The following is an 18,185-nucleotide window of genomic DNA, read 5'->3' on the forward strand; positions in this document are numbered from 1 at the left end:
ATTTATATTTTAAAAATAAATGAATGCTAAAGTAAAAAATAATTTATTTGTATTATATTATATTATATTATATTGTAGAGAAATTTATTCGCTTATTAAAAATAAAATATTATGTAAAGATATAGATTGTCTAAAATTTTATTCAAGATACGAAGACTACTAGTTTGATTGAGTTATTAAATTACTTATTATTGGATTATCTATGGGAAATTTTGAAGGAAAAATCAAGCAGATATGGAAATCCACACTGGAAAAAACTGATGATTCATTTGTTGAAATGAAACAAGATTAAAATAAAGTAAAATAACGAATTAAAATTTTGTTATCAATCTTCTATAAATAATCTCTCAAATATATCATAGCATCATAGCAAAATATATTATATTATATTTTCTATATCGAAAAAGTAAATTTCCTCATAATCAGAGTTCAATATTCAATGCAGCTTTTGAAACTTTTCTATCGAGGAGCAAAAATAACATTGTCATTTCGTTTACATTACAATCTACTGTCGGTAGCTGCTTCACTAGTTTCGTGTAGACATACAGGCATCTGAAAATATATGTATATACATAACCGAAGAAAACTACAAACGAACAGACAAACGGATAGAAGCACAGGCATCGATGGTACGAAGAAGAAGGGGTACACTACGACAATTCGAGTGTAGTTTTCGGCGAACAGTGCGCGTTTGTGCCACCCTTTCGAGAATCTCGCGACCTACGGTTATATTTACCGCTCTAGTATCATTATTAAAGAGATGTCGAATTACTCGTACTATTACGTGAAAGTTATCGATGACGGTACCAATAAGGCAAAAACTTATAAATTTTTGAAAGGGTAAGCTATTATGCTTTTGATCGGATGATTTTTCGATTTTGCATCATATATCATGATCCAGTTTTATTTTTTCATGATCATTCATTTCAATCTGTTCAATCAACTGTCAAATAATAATAAATATCATCTCCACGTTCAAAATTGTCTGTGCAATTGAAGAATGTGAAAAGTTGTCACGTTATTAGAAAATTGTTAACAAAAAAACAAGACGTTAGAGTGGAATACACGTGTTTTTCTACTAATACACGTGATCAACAAGCTGCTAATTTCTCCAGAAAAGATGATTTATTCGTAGGAATCCTACCCTGTTTAAGCCGCCGGAGGACACATGGTCTACATATGGTCGCTACAATCTTCTGTCACGTTTGCTTCGAGGAGGACTCTCCGGTTCAGGTGATATCTATCATCCAGCGAATGCTATTTTCAAGGTCCGTGCTCGGTCAATCGCATACTTTTTAATGATTGTCATTAAACCAAATAACTTCTTTGACCGTAATTCACTCAAACGAGCGGTCTACCCGCAAAACGAAAAAAACCTTTCTGGCAATCCACCAACGAATTTTTCTTCTATTCTTTTCCCTTTTTCCCTGACTCCTTAATAATCTTTTACAGCTCATTTACTCGAAGACATTCCATGGAGTGAATAACATCGCGAACGAAATGAACTCGGCAAAGGCCAGAATGAAGTAGGCCTGACTATGCCCGAATAATGTCAGTAGGGGGGAAATTTTCTTCTTTTTTATTCCCAAGCACCGTTTGGAACGCCGCCAAATTTAACTTTAACATAAAACGAACCCCCTCTAGTATACGAGGTACCGGCCATAACGTAGAACGAATTCATATTTTTAGTCCCGTTACTGCCAAGGTTGTTACCCAGTTTTCTTGTCGTTGCCACATTTCAAAAGTATCTTCCAATGTAAAGTCTCTCAATCTTTTGTTTAATGGCGATAATGATTTTCTGGCTGCAAAATATTATATCTCATTAACTTATTCGTAGATATATATAATACATGTTTTATGCAATTATAAGCATGTTTCGTGTACGATCTGATAATAACTAATGATATTATGGAATTTAAATGTAATACTAATGAAATATTTCATTAGATCTGGTTTAATTAATCGATGAGACACAATTAAATAATTTTTTACATCAAAAGGAATCATGTAATATTAATCACATAAACTTGATATTTATTACATCTTATTTAATTAATCGATGAAAAAACTTAATTTTTAATCATTGAAAGGAATTTTATGAAACAATGTTAATATATTTTTATTGTTAATAATAAAAATAGATAAGATCGTCTGAATCTTAAGAATTAAATTTTGAAAATGCATATCGGTAAGGATTGCAAAATCAATTATTCTCTTCTGGCATATATATATATACTTCTGAAAGTATATTTCAGTGTAAATTATTATGTAAGAGACAAATAATAAATTATACTTGAAAACAATGCTTTAAAAAATATGATATATAGATATAAATATAAATATATAGATATATTATTCTATAATCTTGATATTTATAATACAATTTTAAAGATAGCTATATTTATCTATCAAGATTTAAAAGACATCAATCAAAATTTATCAACGCAATCGTTGTTAGGTTATTGCATTTATTTATCAAAGAAACTGTATCATTATTTCATAGTTTTTATCCTTTGATTCACAATTTTGAAACGTGATAATTGAATATAAAATAATGATATAATGATACCTATTGAATACAATTCAGTTAGTATATTCTATTCAGTCAGTATATTAAGTTAATATACTCCAGTTTAATATATTCTTGTTATAATAAAAAATCTTATTATATTTAAATAAAAAATTAACTTGTACAGGAAACGATACACGTGATACTCAAAATGTTGGTACTTAAATTCTTTTTTATAATCAATATGTAAATCAAGACATTTATTAGAAAAAAAGAAAAAAATAAAAATAAAGAATTCTTTTAGATCAACATTTATTAAAAAAAATATATATCTAATAATAGAAAATTAAATACATTAAAAAATATTTAAAAAATGAAATATAATTACCATTATTTATTTATCCTATATTATTTGACTTTTATCGGATTTATTTGATTCTTCTCTCTAAAATTTAAATTCTATTAATATTCTAAAAGTTTAAATTTTTCATAACCAAATATATGAATAAATAAAAAGAAATAAAAAAAAATAATAAAATTCAAAAAAATTTAATCAAATGCAAATGTTTATATATTTTTAAAGTTATTTGGTTATGAAAAAACTTAATTTTTTAATGAAAAGAAATGAAAAAAAAAAAAGAAAAATAAAATTCCATTTGATACCATTCGTGCATATAAATGCATGTTTTAATATACAACATCCTTAGCATTTCGACGCATCATGACGCCGACGCCGTCGTTTACTTAGCGAGGGAGGAGGTTGTTTTCGATTCAGACATCTATCTTTCGAGAAATTTAGTCAGTATATCGCGAGCACTTCTGCATCGAGGACGGTTAACGTGTATGATTTTCTCATCTACGAACAAAAATTTGACATAAGTTTAAGATAAGTTCAAGGAAACTATACACATTTTATCAAAAGATTTATATGCTGTAATATAAACAATAAATAGTTAACAAATAATATACATAGAAGAAATGAAGAATCAACTTCATCAATTTTGCATTAATTTCCTGATAAAAAAATTATCATTAAATTGAATTTTATTGATCGACTTGAAAATAGAGAGGGTAAGAAATCTTTTATATATAACATTCACCTTGAACTATATGGCACATCTTCCAATCAATCACTCTCCTTCTCGATTTCATCTCGTTGAATCTTTCTTTTTTTTTCTTTTTGTTTATTAAATTATATATCAGCACAATTATACATTATATTATATGAAAATCAATTGAAAATTACCAATAATTAATAAAGAATAATTCAATGTTAATAACATAACAATGTGAAAAAAATGTGATATTTATTTCTTGTAGTTGCAATTGCATTGCTTTTAACGATAATAGAGTATTTCTATTATAGTTCTAGGAAGCCATTCGATAATTATTATTGCTTTAGGTAATTAGATGATTGTTTCATAATTCAATAATGTGTATTGGACTACAAAGACGAAAGAAATATATAGTACATGTTAAAGTACATTAAAAATTTCGATTATTGCCTAATTGTTTTAAGTTATATTATAATTAAAAAAAATAACAATAAATATAAAAATAATTTGGACATTTATGTATCTTTATTTTCGATACACTAATTATCAATACGCATATACTATATATAATTAATATCAAGGATATAATAGACTAAATTTAGGGGTCAATGCCTTAAAATAGAATGACACATCATCAAGGTTTTTCACTTTCTCATGATCTCCTTTAATGGCGCGATATCTTTTTATTAGCATAATACAAAAAATATGATGAAATTCACGTTCATTTCAAAAATAAATAAATTCAATAATTTTTTAAGAAGCTAATAAATATATTTCTTTATTTTATATTTACATGTATAATTAAATATTAATTAAATTATAATAATAAAATATTTAATAAATAAGAAAATTATAGACATACAACTAAAACAGCTTATGTTCGAAATATTAAATTTTCTTTCTTTTAAATATATTCTTTCTTATAAATATTTTCTAATGTGATGAATATTTAAAATAGACATAATAAATATAATATAATTATTTTGATTTAAATAAAAAATGCAGATATGAAGTTTCTCATATTTATCGTTTAAAAAAATTATATCCGACATTTTCAAAACTTTAGTTATATATAATTTTTAACTGATTTATATTTCATCACTAGTATATAAATTTTACATTTACCTTTAATAAGAGTTTCTTCTAAGAAAATCCAACAATAATATTCCAAACAATAAAATGAAATTATGTTCTTTTGTGGTAACATAATCTAACTTACTTCGGAACTGGAAAAAAGGTTAACATTAAATACAACCAAAGCGTTACGAAACTCTAATAAAAAAGTATATAATAGATCAAATAAGTTACATAGGAATGTATATAATCACAAAACAAAAACATTTAAGATATATGTACATATATATGCAATTAAATCGTTAGTCATTCGTCTTTCGCATTCATGTCACACAAATGTTCAACAAAACGTTAAAGTAATTTATTTCAATTTAGTAATACTTACAATAGATTTGAATGCTGTGACGTATATCAAGGTTGATCCAAAAAAATATTTTTCCTAACGAGTGCTCAGAAAACCATCGAATCATGTTAAAAATTATGTGCGTCTAGAAGTTTCACGCAGTAAGTTAGGTGTCAGTGCGATCGAAACATATGGCGCCGGTGCATATTATTATGCATATTAACAAGTTGTTATCAAATCATTCACGATAGTTATATATGAAGACGTTCTTATCAATTGATAATATTCTAATTCATTAATTAAGTTAGTACATTTTAATTAAAAAGAAGATTCTAAAATTTTTAAGTAGTTTGTTAAGTGATACATTTTTATTAATTTTATATTTATATATAGTTTGGGACTTTAAGAACAAAGGATTTTATATAAAGCAATAAATCATAACTAAAACAAAATGAATCATTTTTCATATGGATGGAAACAAGAAATAAGTGAACCAGAATTTATAAAACAAAAAGCATCGAAGGCAGAAGTGAGTATTAATATCAAGCTATAATTTTATGATTGTTAATTGTAATTTTCTGTTTTGTATAATAAAGGCAAATATCTATTGCATCATTATGCAATAAAATTAATTGAAGCTTTTATTGCGTTTTTAAAGTTCAAAAAATCGCGCTTTCATAGATTAATTCATGACATATTTCATAGATGGTGCTATTTTATTAAGCCGCATTCACATCAAAATAATAGAAATAAATGAAGCCAAATAAAATCGAACATAAACAAGTTAGATATAATAACTCTTATACCGGTAGTTTGCATATAACATTTTGACAGTAAGGTTATGCTAAGAATTAAAATGTTTATATATTTTACATGATTTGTTTCAGTAGTAACAGTTTAATATGTAATAGTTAACAGTGTTATGCTATTATAAAAATAAATTATACTTGTGAAAAACTCTGTGCATTATTGTGGCCTATAACCGTGTGACGAAACATAGGTGAGGGTAAGAGAAGAATGAGCTCAGTTCTCGTGTCTCCAGACCTATCAACATAACGGTTCTATATCCGTACTGTGAAATCTTGTGAAATAGCAGCATTAATATTCCGTTAATTTTCGTTTTGCAATCTAAATTATTTAACTTTACATAAAACACGTGATATGAGCTAATCATGGATTAAAAAAATTGCCAATATTTATTGAAAACATCTAAATAGTGTAAAAAATAGATATTTAGTGATTAGTGGTGATCGCGGTAGATTAGTCAGGATTCAGGGCGTAACCATCGTGAAAAATGAGTTATTATGACGATAGGAATGGAGCTGTGCTTAACGATGTGTTCGTTAAGACAGCGGTTGAAGTCAAACGATTTCTCCCCTCGCTTTTCAACATCAAAGTGGTAGGCGTTTTTGAAACGTTTTGATAAACATTTTAGAACTTTAATTCGATATATTCTAACATTGACGCGATTAGAATTGATTATTAATAAAATCCTTTTCTTATTTAAAAATTCGTTGTAAAACATGTTTTCAATATTTTTGTCTATAGAATAGCGATTTCAAAAGATTATGCTGCGTATAATGTATATGTCGTCTTGCAAATTCTTTGTTTCTTTTTTGAGATAAAAATTACATATTTATATATTTGCTTACTAATACTTAGAAGTGATGAAATTTCATTTGCTTATTAGATTCTATATAAATATATAATACATATATCACGTTACTAATCATTAATTTCATTTTTCAATTTAAAATTACACGTAATGCACTTAATTTTTTGCTACATGTCATACTACATAATGCTACTTTACCAATTATAATTTGTTTCACGTTTTATTTGAATATTTTATTATGATGTGATCTATTATATTCTATGTAATTTGAGAAAAACAATCACGAATATTTTATTTTATTTTAATTAAATATACATTTATACTCATTTATATTTTTGAAAGGTAACGAATAAATATTCGGTAACAATTTAAATTAAATTATTCTGTTTATCATGGCATTTTTTTAAACGAAGTCAAGGCAATTTGCTTGTACATAAGTTTTTTGTATTATTGTTGTTACATAATATTCTTTATACGCATGATATTAAAGTAATTTAAAGCCGGATATTGAATTAAATTCAATTGAAATAATATTTCAATATGCGGATAATTTTCAATTTTTAAATTTACAAACGATTTTTTTTTCAGTAAAAACATATAACAATTTATTTTTAATTAGTTGAAGTTTTTCAATTTAACTTATATTTATACGAATTAAATAAAAATTTTCTAAAAATTTTAAAATGAAAAAAATTTTATTTTAAAAAATATAATAAATCGCAATATTTAAAAAATTTATCAATTTATAAATAATTAAAAATATTTGAAACATTATATTTTATTATATTATATTTCGTATATATCATAAATTCATTTGTATTAAACAATTATATATATATATATATATATATGACTTATAATAAATGTTGAATAATTATTTATTTTTCAAATTTTTAATATTTTTATAATTTAATAATTTTTAATTTAATATTTTTAACATTGATTCGATTTATTGTTATAGAATTGCAACTGAAAATGATTATTTTCAAAGATAATGATACTGATTGTGATAATTTAATCCGTACGCATTTTTTATCTAACGATATGCTTACAGAGAATATGATTAAAATAAAATACTCTCATCATGCGTCATATATCTTACTATTCATTCATTGTGCATATAATAAAAATGTTAAAAGAATTTTTTATTAATAAAATTTATCTGTGATCTTCAAAAGAATTTTTTTTAATATAGTTTATTTTAATTAATTTTAATTAATTTGATTTCATATAAATAAATTTTTTAATAAAATTTATTTAATAAATAATCAATTTTTATAAATAATATTAGATATAATTTTTATAAAAAATCATTTTTAGTAAAATGTAATTTTTAAAGAAATAATAAGTCTATATTCTGAAATAAAAATACGGTCAAATATTTAACATTCAGTTTCTATTTTTTTTTAATATCATACTATATATATGATTCATTGTAGAGATAGATTGAAATTTATTAGTAAGTCATCATTACTGATATTAACTTATTCAACTGCATGATTTCATGGATATTTCATGCCTAATAAAAATAGTTTTTTTTATCTTAATTGTATAGTTGCATTGATTTTAAATTATAAAAAAAAATATATAAATTATATAAAGATATATAAATCAATAACTGTATAACTCTATGTATATATGTTATTTATAATTACAACTGAAATATTTGAAATTAATGAATTTTTCAAAAATTTTTTTATGCAATATAAATGTGTTATCAAAGAAATTTTAAAAGATGTCAATGCACAATTTGATGATCCGAAAAAATAATTTATCATTCCAGGGTTAAAATATTTTTTTTCAATAGAACGATTATAGTCCATTTATTTCTGAATTTTATTTTTATAATTGCAATATATTTTGTTATTAAAAATCAATGAATAAAAGTACATTATATTACTCACCTAGTAGATCACCTCAGTACATTAGACTTAGTAGACTTAATAATACACATTATGTGATTAATATTTGAAATAGAATTTTATCTTTACATATCTTTTTATATCGTATCAATACTTCGTAATCTAAACTAGATGTGGTTAGGCTTTTCATCCGCTTGTATTATGATAAACCATATATGATAAATTTATAGGTTTGCAATAACAGTTTATTTTCATTTATAATCGAGAGCTTTAGTTTCCTTGTCACAATAAAATTGTTTAAACGATCAACAGAATAATTATAGTTTTTCTTTTTTTTCTCTTCGAATAATAATAATTTTAATGTAACTTTGCTTATATATCAAATGGAACAAAAACGGAAATACACAAATTACAGATATTTAAATTATTTGCAAGAAGGTGTAGCGGAATTGAAATTATCACCGATATTAGAATTCAGCAAAAAAATCAATGTCGAAAAAGAAAATGCAATTCCTATTTCTGGTACTGTAAAATTTCATTCGCATAAAGAGCAAGGAGAGAGTACAAATTCTCAGCCAAAACCGACAAAAGCAAAGAAAACATATGAAAATAGATCTCTAAGAACATTTAAAAATTTTATTGGGAAATCCTGTTACAACGTAGGCTATCTTGGAACTGTTATTTAAAATTATCTTTACGAAGAAACAAAAGTTATAATTCGCATAAAAAAGTGTGCCAAAAAATATTGCTTTTGTTTTAGCTAGGGGAAAAAGGATCTGGCTTCAGGCCACGAGCAGTTGTTCAAGATTTTCAGAAGCTCAGAGAAGAATGTTTGTCGACGGGGACATTATTCGAGGATTCCGAATTTCCAGCGGACGATTCATCGTTATATTTTTCAAAAAGGCCCGACAGATACATAGAATGGAAACGACCTATGGTAAGAAATTTCATGTATACATACAATATTTATATGCAGAATTCAAATAAAATTTCAAAAAAGAAAGAAAAAGAAAGGCAAAAGAAGAGAGAGAGATTATTTTATAATTCATTACTAAATTATAAAATTTCAATATAATTTAAACAATTTCATTTTGTTTGTAAAGTATTATTATTAGATAGTTCGATAAAAGAATAGATTTGAATGAGATTTTTTAAATCATTTTACACTTTATTATAACAGGAAATCGCGGACAACCCTCAACTGTTCGTTGAAGGTTTTTCCAGATTCGATGTTCAGCAGGGTGAATTAGGAGATTGTTGGCTGCTGGCAGCAGTTGCAAATCTCACTATGGATGCCAATTTATTTTTCCAAGTAGTTCCAGAAGATCAAAGTTTTGAGGAAAATTATGCTGGTATCTTTCATTTCAGGTATTTTTACAATTAGTTGAATCATTTCAAAACATATGTTATATTTCGTAAACGAAAAATGTTTATTCGTATAAATTTTTATGTTTTTTTAAAAATAGATTTTGGCAATATGGTAGATGGGTAGATGTGGTTATTGATGATAGATTGCCAACTTATCGCGGTGAATTAGTATATCTACATTCAGCTGAGAGCAACGAATTCTGGAGTGCTTTATTAGAGAAAGCATACGCGAAGCTTCATGGCTCGTATGAAGCATTGAAAGGTGGAACTACTTGTGAAGCCATGGAGGACTTTACGGGTGGTGTAACGGAAATGTATCAGATGGATGAAACGCCTCCAAATCTATTCAATATTCTCTTAAAAGCTTTTGAAAGAAACTCACTGATGGGCTGTTCGATAGAGGTATTATTTGATGGACGTTTTCTTAAATTCAATAATCGTCGAATGCACAAATAAAATAAGTTACTATTTTAGCCTGATCCAAATATATTGGAAGCTGAGACACCTCAAGGTCTGATCAGAGGCCATGCTTACAGTATTACACGTGTTAAATATGTAGAAATTCAAACGCCTAACCAGTATGGAAGAATACCTCTACTTAGACTTAGAAATCCATGGGGTAATGAAGCAGAATGGAATGGTCCGTGGAGTGATCAGTAAGTCATTAAATAGATTTATAGAGGCATTAAATTATAAATGTAGACTTCAAAAATATATAAAGAACTCTGAATTTTCAAAATTAATAAAATTGTTATACTGTTATTGTAATACTGTTCTGAAAGAGAGTATAATTTTTTTTAAAAGATTTTTATAATATCTAAGATTTACTTGGTAAATTTTGTTTTTTTTCTTGTTTAAAAAAATTATGAATATTGTTGAAACATGAATAAATATACATGCAAAATATTAATAAAATATGTTGTATGGATTATTCGTAAAAAAATCTTATGTGAATCTTATCTTAAATGAAGTATGAGGTAACTTATAGAGAATATATCATATCTTATTTCACATAACGATTTTGAAGATGTTTAATAAAATGAACTTTTGCTTAATAGGTCTCCAGAATGGAGATTTATTCCTGACCATGAAAAAGAAGAATTAGGTTTGACGTTCGATATGGACGGTGAATTTTGGATGTCATATCATGACTTTATTAAATATTTTACACAATTAGAAATATGTAACTTGAATCCAGACTCATTGAGCGAGGACGATTTAAATGCTGGTAAAAAGAAATGGGAGATGAGTGTGTTTGAAGGAGAATGGGTACGTGGTGTTACAGCAGGAGGTTGTAGGAACTTTTTAGGTAAACATTCCTTATTATTTAATCTTTTAATTTAATCATTTTATTAATCTTTTTATTTAATCATTTTTCTGTTTCTATTATGCTGTTATAAAATAACAATGAATATTATTTTTAATAAATTATAGAAACTTTCTGGCATAATCCACAATACCGAATTACATTGGAATATCCTGATGAAGATGACGATAAGTGTACAGTTATTGTTGCATTGATGCAAAAAAATAGACGAGCACAGAGGAGAATGGGTGCAGAATGTTTGACGATTGGATTTGCGATATATCATGTAGGTATTTATATTATAATATATTAACGAATATTTCATGACTAATAATTTAAAAATATCAATATCATTTTATTATGAAAAACAATATATTGATTACAATGATTATATAGTTGGAATATCCTGAACGGTTACCTAAACCATTAGATATTAATTTCTTCAAATATAATGCATCAGTAGCAAGATCACCAGCATTTATAAATTTACGAGAAGTGACGTGTCGTTTCAAATTACCACCTGGTGTGTATTGTATAGTTCCAAGTACATTCGATCCTAACGAAGAAGGTGAATTTTTGCTAAGAATCTTCTCTGAAAATAAAAACAATATGCAGTAAGTATATCTTTTTTTATAATGAGAACTTTATTGTAACAAAAATTTAAAATTTATATCAAAAATTATATTTTTAGAGAAAATGATGATGAAATTGGTGTTGGAGAAGTTGATGATAGGGTAAGATATTTATAATTAAATATATTATATATAAGTATTAAAAATATCGATAAATATTTAATATTTGTTTTTTCAAAAACAATTACTGTTAATAAATAAATGTATATAAATCGCACGATAATAGATTTTACACCACTTATAGTATTAACACATAATAATATGCAAAATACACACAATTCAATTTATTTGTGCATTTATATATTGATAATATTTATTTAATATGCTTCAATAGTGCTTTTAAAAATATTATTTATTGTGAAAAAATATAATATATGTATATGTAATTGCATAATCAACTTAATCAAAAAAAATTTAATCAATAATCGTGAATTCTAATTAATAATTGTAACAATGTTTGCATGTTGATATTGCTTGGCGAATAGATCATTAATCCTAAAGGTGCTGATGAACACACTGATGGAGATAAGGTAAATATTTGCATGCTAATATTCCAATATAATGTTTCAAATATTTTATAATAATTATTATTAAAATAATATACTTAATTATATAATAATAAACGTTATCATTTCATATTATTCATTTTCCAAATATCAATATTCCTATCTTTTAGGTTCGAGATGAACCAGAGCCAGATCGAAATGCAGAAAAAGTTCGAGAATTCTTTAAAAAGCTTGCCGGTGACGATATGGAAGTAGATTGGATGGAACTGAAGGAAATTTTAGATTTTGCGATGCGAAAAGGTATGATTATTTAAATTTTACATTAATTTATTTATATTAAATGCAAAATTTTTAATGTAATATAAAGAATAATATTGCAAATAAAATTTATGAAAAAAATATAATTAAGAAAATGTTATATTTATAATTTTAGCAATAAGTTATCGTATATAATCTTACAATTCTTTTATTTTATTTTATTTTATTTTAGCTATTCGCTTATTATTAAGAAAAGGTTTTATAATATTCGTAAAGCTTTCATAATAATGCTTTTTTGTTATTAATCATTCATTAGAATACTTTATGAAGTGACACGCAAATAGCACTATGCATTCTGGTTTTAGTAGTTTGTTAATGCATTGTTTCGATTAATTCATTTTCACCGTGAATCAATTATTGTGTGAATGCTAATGTAACGCACAAACTTCACTTTCGTTCACTCTTGTGCATGTTTCGTTTCTTTCTGTACACATAATTACTTCATACATTCTTCATACATAAATACATTTGGGTCCTTTAGAGGCAGAAATACATAAAGTCTAATTAAAGTATAATTAATTTATACTTTGTTTAAACTTATTTATAATACAATATGTATATAACATAATGGTGATTAATAAATGACTGCTCAATTAAGATTTTTTAATTGACTCTTAAATTAATAATTTTACTTAACTCTTAAATAATTTTTAAATTTTAATCAATTTAGAGACGATAGAAATTAGTCAAATTTTTCGACAAAGCTTTTTTTGTAATGATATTAAATATATTATAACTGGCATAAAATAAAGAATTCTAAGAAAAGATTTATATTAATACAATATTATTAAAGTTTTGTGATCTTAAAGTTTTAACATATATCGATTGATTTGACCCGAATGTACATATGTAAAATTTAATGTTAACATGTAGCTGTATGTTACGGGTAGAACTACCACAGTCGGCTCGTCGTAGTGAAGTTCATGCCCCTGAATCTGTACAAGGAAATGGTTCGTTTATCGACACTCTCATCTCACTGCTGTGCGGCATTCTTTGTAATAATGAACAATACAATAAGACTGTAGGTAAGACATTATCCAGTATATGTATATACTTTACCCTACAGATCATTATTTCTTATATGTATAATAGGTAAAATTATTTCAAAACATTAAATTCTTTCATAGAAAAAGAATTGCTCGATTAATAAAATATTTTATTGAAAATATTAAGAATTTTTGAATATAAATCATAATTTTTTTTTTATTTTCTTTTGATAATATTATAGCAAATATATATTTAAATTTTTATCAATTTATCTCATAATTATAATTTTTATAATTTTAATGATAACGATTTGGATCTTGTAAATTTCAAATTTCTTTTTATAATTCATTGAAAATCGTTCAATTATTTAAAATATTCATGTGCCATCATAAATTTCTATCATTTTGATTAATAATTAATAATATGATGTATATTTATGATGTTTGATGAAAAATTAGATTCCAAAATAACAGTATAATATTTATTTTGGATAAATTATTATTTTCAGTGGTAAATTTATATCATATATAATATAATATTTCTATTATAAAAAAAAATTAAATTAATAATTAATGGAATGTTAATATATTCATATATAATTAAATTGACACATGATTCTTTATACGTTATACGCCATAATACAATTAATAAAAAGATTAGTTAAATCATAAAATTATAAACGAACAAATGATGTTTTATTTTTTAATGAAAATAATATCTTTTAAAGTAATATAGTTTAAACATAAATCGATCAATTCTTTTTCTATACATAATTTTAGGAAGCGAGATTTGTTCTTAAATTTTATGTTATGTTATGTTACGTTTTATTATATTATCTAAAAATTTTTTAAACAAAATTAAGAATCATTAAATATATCAAACTAAGCGAATCATTTTCGAATATGAAATTTAAAAATAGAGAATCAATAAATTGAATAGATTAAATAGAAAAATTATCATTTATCTTAACAAAATCTGCTTACAATTTATAGAAAAATATTTAATAATCAGTAACAAAACATAAATATAAAAGCAATTCAAAAGCTTGAGGAACAAATAATTAAGTTTGTGCATGTGTCTTTGTCACAAAAAAGATATTTAACGAGCTTGGAAATAATATATTAAACTTTCATTTCAGAATGTAAAAATGTAGCTTTATTATAATGCTACTAATTACAATCTATTGTCATCTATTTATATTGTGTTTATATCTGTAGTGTCGTCGTCGTTTAATTTTAGCGATAATTCCTTATTATCTTTCTGCTTTATATACTTTATATTTCAGAATTTTATGTTAATTAAAATATACAATGTAAAAAGAATAATATGAATTTAATATGATCACATATAATATCACACAAATGAATATCACAAGCGAAAGTATTTTTTCTATTTCAGAAACAAATAATAAAGGATTCAGTAAGGATGTATGTCGTAGCATGGTAGCTATGCTAGATGTAGATCATTCTGGAAAACTCGGATTTGAAGAATTTAGACAGTTATGGACCGATATAAAGAAATGGAGGGTACGTTAATTTTCTACAAAAATAAATCATAAAAAAATGAAATTTTTAATTGAAAGACATTTGAGATCTTGTTTGTACTAGAAAATCAAAACTGTTAAAAATTTTACAAAATTTCTCTAAATAATAATATTAATAATTTGAATGAAATAATAATTATCTATTCTGCAAATAGAATTGGATTCTCTTAATTAAACAAATCTATAGTTATTATTATAAATAAGTTATTTGAATAATTTTTTTTTATTCTAAAAATTTATTATCAAATATGAATAATTAAATATTTTATTTCAAAATTTTATTTTAAACTATATTATATAATTTGTATTATTTTTAATTTTTAAAAGATTAGAATATTGAGAATTTAAACAAATAAGTTAGAATATAATATTTCACTGCATTATCCAATTTTAATTTAAAATATAATTATAAAATATAACTATAAAAAAAAATAATCATAATTAAATTATAACATTAAAAAAAATTAATTTCCAGGCTGTATTTAAATTATACGACAGAGATGAAACGGGACATTTAAGCGCGTTTGAATTGAGACAAGCATTAAATAGCGCTGGTTATCGGCTTAATAATCACATTTTAAATATTTTAGTACATCGTTATGGAACAAAAGATGGTATGATCACTTTTGATGATTACATAATGTGCGCAGTGCGACTTAAAACAATGATAGGTAAATGAATAAACACTAATAAATAAAACACATAAAATATAATATAGCATAATTAACATGTTTTTTGCTTTCAGATATTTTCAGAGAACGTGATCCAGATTTAACTAATACGGCAACATTCACAATGGAAGAATGGATAGAGAAGACATTATACTCGTAATGTAATGCGTATCAAAATCATTGATAAAAAGAGACAAATACGTCCATATTTTAAGAAACTTTTCTACTCGCTGATTTAATGTAAAATAAAGATTCAAGAAACATGTTAAATAGATTAAAAAAATATATATTTACAAAAAATGTTTTATACGTATGAATACGTAAAATTCTTATAAATTCTATTAACAAAATTTCATTTAAAAAATATACACAAAAAGGGGAAAGTGTTATATTTAAAATTTTGCTATCTATAATATTTATCCATTATATTTTTTTTTTTGGTATTTATATACCTGTAGAACCTGATATTTTGTGCCTTAATGTATTTTTATATATTTAAATTTGAATTTTTTAAAAATAATAATAATTTATTAAAACAGATGTAGAATGAACTTAATCTATATTTTATAATGAACTCTACATTAATTATTTTAATATTCCTTAAATTTATTATCATATTCTTCATTGTTGCATTTACAATGATTATATTTATTGATTGCATATAAGAAAATAAAATTGTAAAATTTGAAAATATATTTAAATTCTATCCTAAATAGAATTTAAGAATTTCTTTTTAAAATTGTATTTTTATTTTCCTTATATAAATATTGTAAAATATTTCTTTATTATCTTATTTAATGAAATCTAAATATAAATATATATATTGTTAAATTAAATTATTGAATGATATTATTAAATGATATTGTGAGCCAAATAAATTTGATTTTGTCATTACAAATAAAAATAATTAATGTTTATAAAAAAATATTAAAAACTCTTATACATTATTTTAAAATATTTTCATGATATAGATAAATCTGATCTTTGATCATAACATTTCTTTTTTAAATTATTCTTTTTAACATTGATAATTTGATTTTATGATAATATATTATCAAATTATATTATATTGATAACATATTACCAAAATATTCAAAGAAAATATCAACGAATCAAAATTACATAAAACTTTTTCTACTAAATTAAAATTTTTTTTTTTTATTAAAATTTTTAATAATCGTTTCAATTAATTGTGATTTTATTTTTTTTTATCTATAATAATATAAAATTTAATTGTAATCAACTATAATTTTGTTACTAATAAAATTGTTTCGAATATATTATTAAATATAATTATTAAAATTGTAAATAAATTTTGAATAATATAATATAAATTAAAAGATTGTAAGATTTATTATAAAATTTATTATTATATCAATAAATTAAATAAATAAAATTAAGAAGACAATAAAATTAATCAGATATCGCTGTTGTTTTTAACCTATAAATTTTGCAGAATAAGTTCATGTAATAGACAAGGAGAGTTAACAATAAGACAAAGATAGATAGAATAAAAATATTGAAATCAGCGCCATCTTCAGAGTGCCGTAAATGAAACATATGTAGAAAGGATAGCAAATAAAAAGAGAAGGATAGAGATAGAGCAAGAATTGACTCTCAGCGCCATCTCTTAGATACCAAAAATAACTTTTCTTAGAAAATACTCAAAGGATGGCGCTAATCTTCAATTCCTACTCTACTTTATCCTAATTTAATAAATAGATAATACCTCCAATATTCGAAAGATGGCGCTAGTAGTCAATTTTTACTATATTATATATCTCTATCCTTATCTATCCCTTATCCATTATTTATTATCCTTTTTTATATATGTTTCATTTGTGGCACTCTGAAGATGGCGTTAATTTCAATATTTTTATCCTATTTCTATCTCTTTTCCATTATTTGCTCTCTTTGTCCGAAAGCTAGCGCAATCGATATTTTGTCAGTGTCGATATTCAATATACTGATTTATCCATAGGGGCCGCCACGAAAACAATTTCTTTCTGTCCATTCCAATTCCAACAAGACATCTGTCTATGTTTTTCTCACGTTTTGTGATTCTTATAAACAAAGTTTTTTCTGGCAATGTATTAAATACTATCTATATAATTATATCTCCAAATATCTAATTCTAAGTATCTATATAATTCTTATTTTGTTACTAAAAAAATTGTTTCGAATATTTTATTAAATATAATTATTAAAAATGTAAATAAATTTTGAATAATATAATATAAATTAAAAGATTGTAAGATTTATTATAAAATTTATCATTATATCAATAAATTAAATAAATAAAATTAAGAAGACAATAAAATTAATCAGATATCGCTGTTGTTTTTTAACATATAAATTTTGCAGAATAAGTTCATGTAATAGACAAGGAGAGTTAA

General features: G+C 23.9%; 1 protein-coding gene and 2 long non-coding RNA genes across 17 annotated transcripts; 2 read left to right on the forward strand and 1 right to left on the reverse strand.

Annotated features, from left to right (window-relative positions):
• Positions 1 to 27: 27 nt before the first annotated feature.
• On the reverse strand, positions 28 to 5,177 carry LOC105736636 (uncharacterized). Of its 3 annotated transcripts, none has more exons than XR_004225669.2 (6): positions 5,024 to 5,177; positions 4,690 to 4,790; positions 3,173 to 3,365; positions 2,898 to 2,954; positions 1,145 to 1,802; positions 28 to 552 (listed from the first exon to the last, which is right to left on the reverse strand). It is a non-coding gene; the product is annotated as an uncharacterized LOC105736636 (long non-coding RNA). The 3 variants fall into 3 exon arrangements; XR_015292041.1 differs by having other exon boundaries at positions 4,873 to 5,030; XR_015292042.1 differs by having other exon boundaries at positions 4,921 to 5,026.
• On the forward strand, positions 545 to 2,888 carry LOC147658774 (uncharacterized). The gene is made up of 3 exons (XR_015292039.1): positions 545 to 840; positions 1,136 to 1,268; positions 1,453 to 2,888. It is a non-coding gene; the product is annotated as an uncharacterized LOC147658774 (long non-coding RNA).
• On the forward strand, positions 3,362 to 16,528 carry CalpA (calpain A). 13 transcript variants are annotated; one of them, XM_086907937.1, is made up of 16 exons: positions 3,362 to 3,580; positions 5,375 to 5,510; positions 9,219 to 9,395; positions 9,639 to 9,826; positions 9,925 to 10,228; positions 10,301 to 10,482; positions 10,885 to 11,135; positions 11,261 to 11,418; positions 11,529 to 11,746; positions 11,824 to 11,866; positions 12,250 to 12,294; positions 12,441 to 12,570; positions 13,479 to 13,613; positions 14,974 to 15,101; positions 15,594 to 15,789; positions 15,864 to 16,528. In XM_086907937.1, exons 2-16 carry the CDS (start codon positions 5,433 to 5,435, stop codon positions 15,947 to 15,949), a joined length of 2,319 nt encoding a protein of 772 aa, XP_086764063.1. In that variant the 5' UTR covers positions 3,362 to 3,580; positions 5,375 to 5,432; the 3' UTR covers positions 15,950 to 16,528. The 13 variants fall into 13 exon arrangements, with proteins under 13 accessions (XP_086764063.1, XP_086764077.1, XP_086764093.1 ...); XM_031919263.2 differs by lacking the exon at positions 3,362 to 3,580 and adding an exon at positions 4,921 to 5,284; XM_086907951.1 differs by lacking the exon at positions 12,250 to 12,294.
• Positions 16,529 to 18,185: the final 1,657 nt, after the last annotated feature.

Source organism: Apis florea, unplaced genomic scaffold (genome assembly GCF_048593485.1).
Source record: "Apis florea isolate Af1SG1 unplaced genomic scaffold, ASM4859348v1 contig_1645_pilon, whole genome shotgun sequence".
NCBI lineage: Eukaryota > Metazoa > Arthropoda > Insecta > Hymenoptera > Apidae > Apis > Apis florea.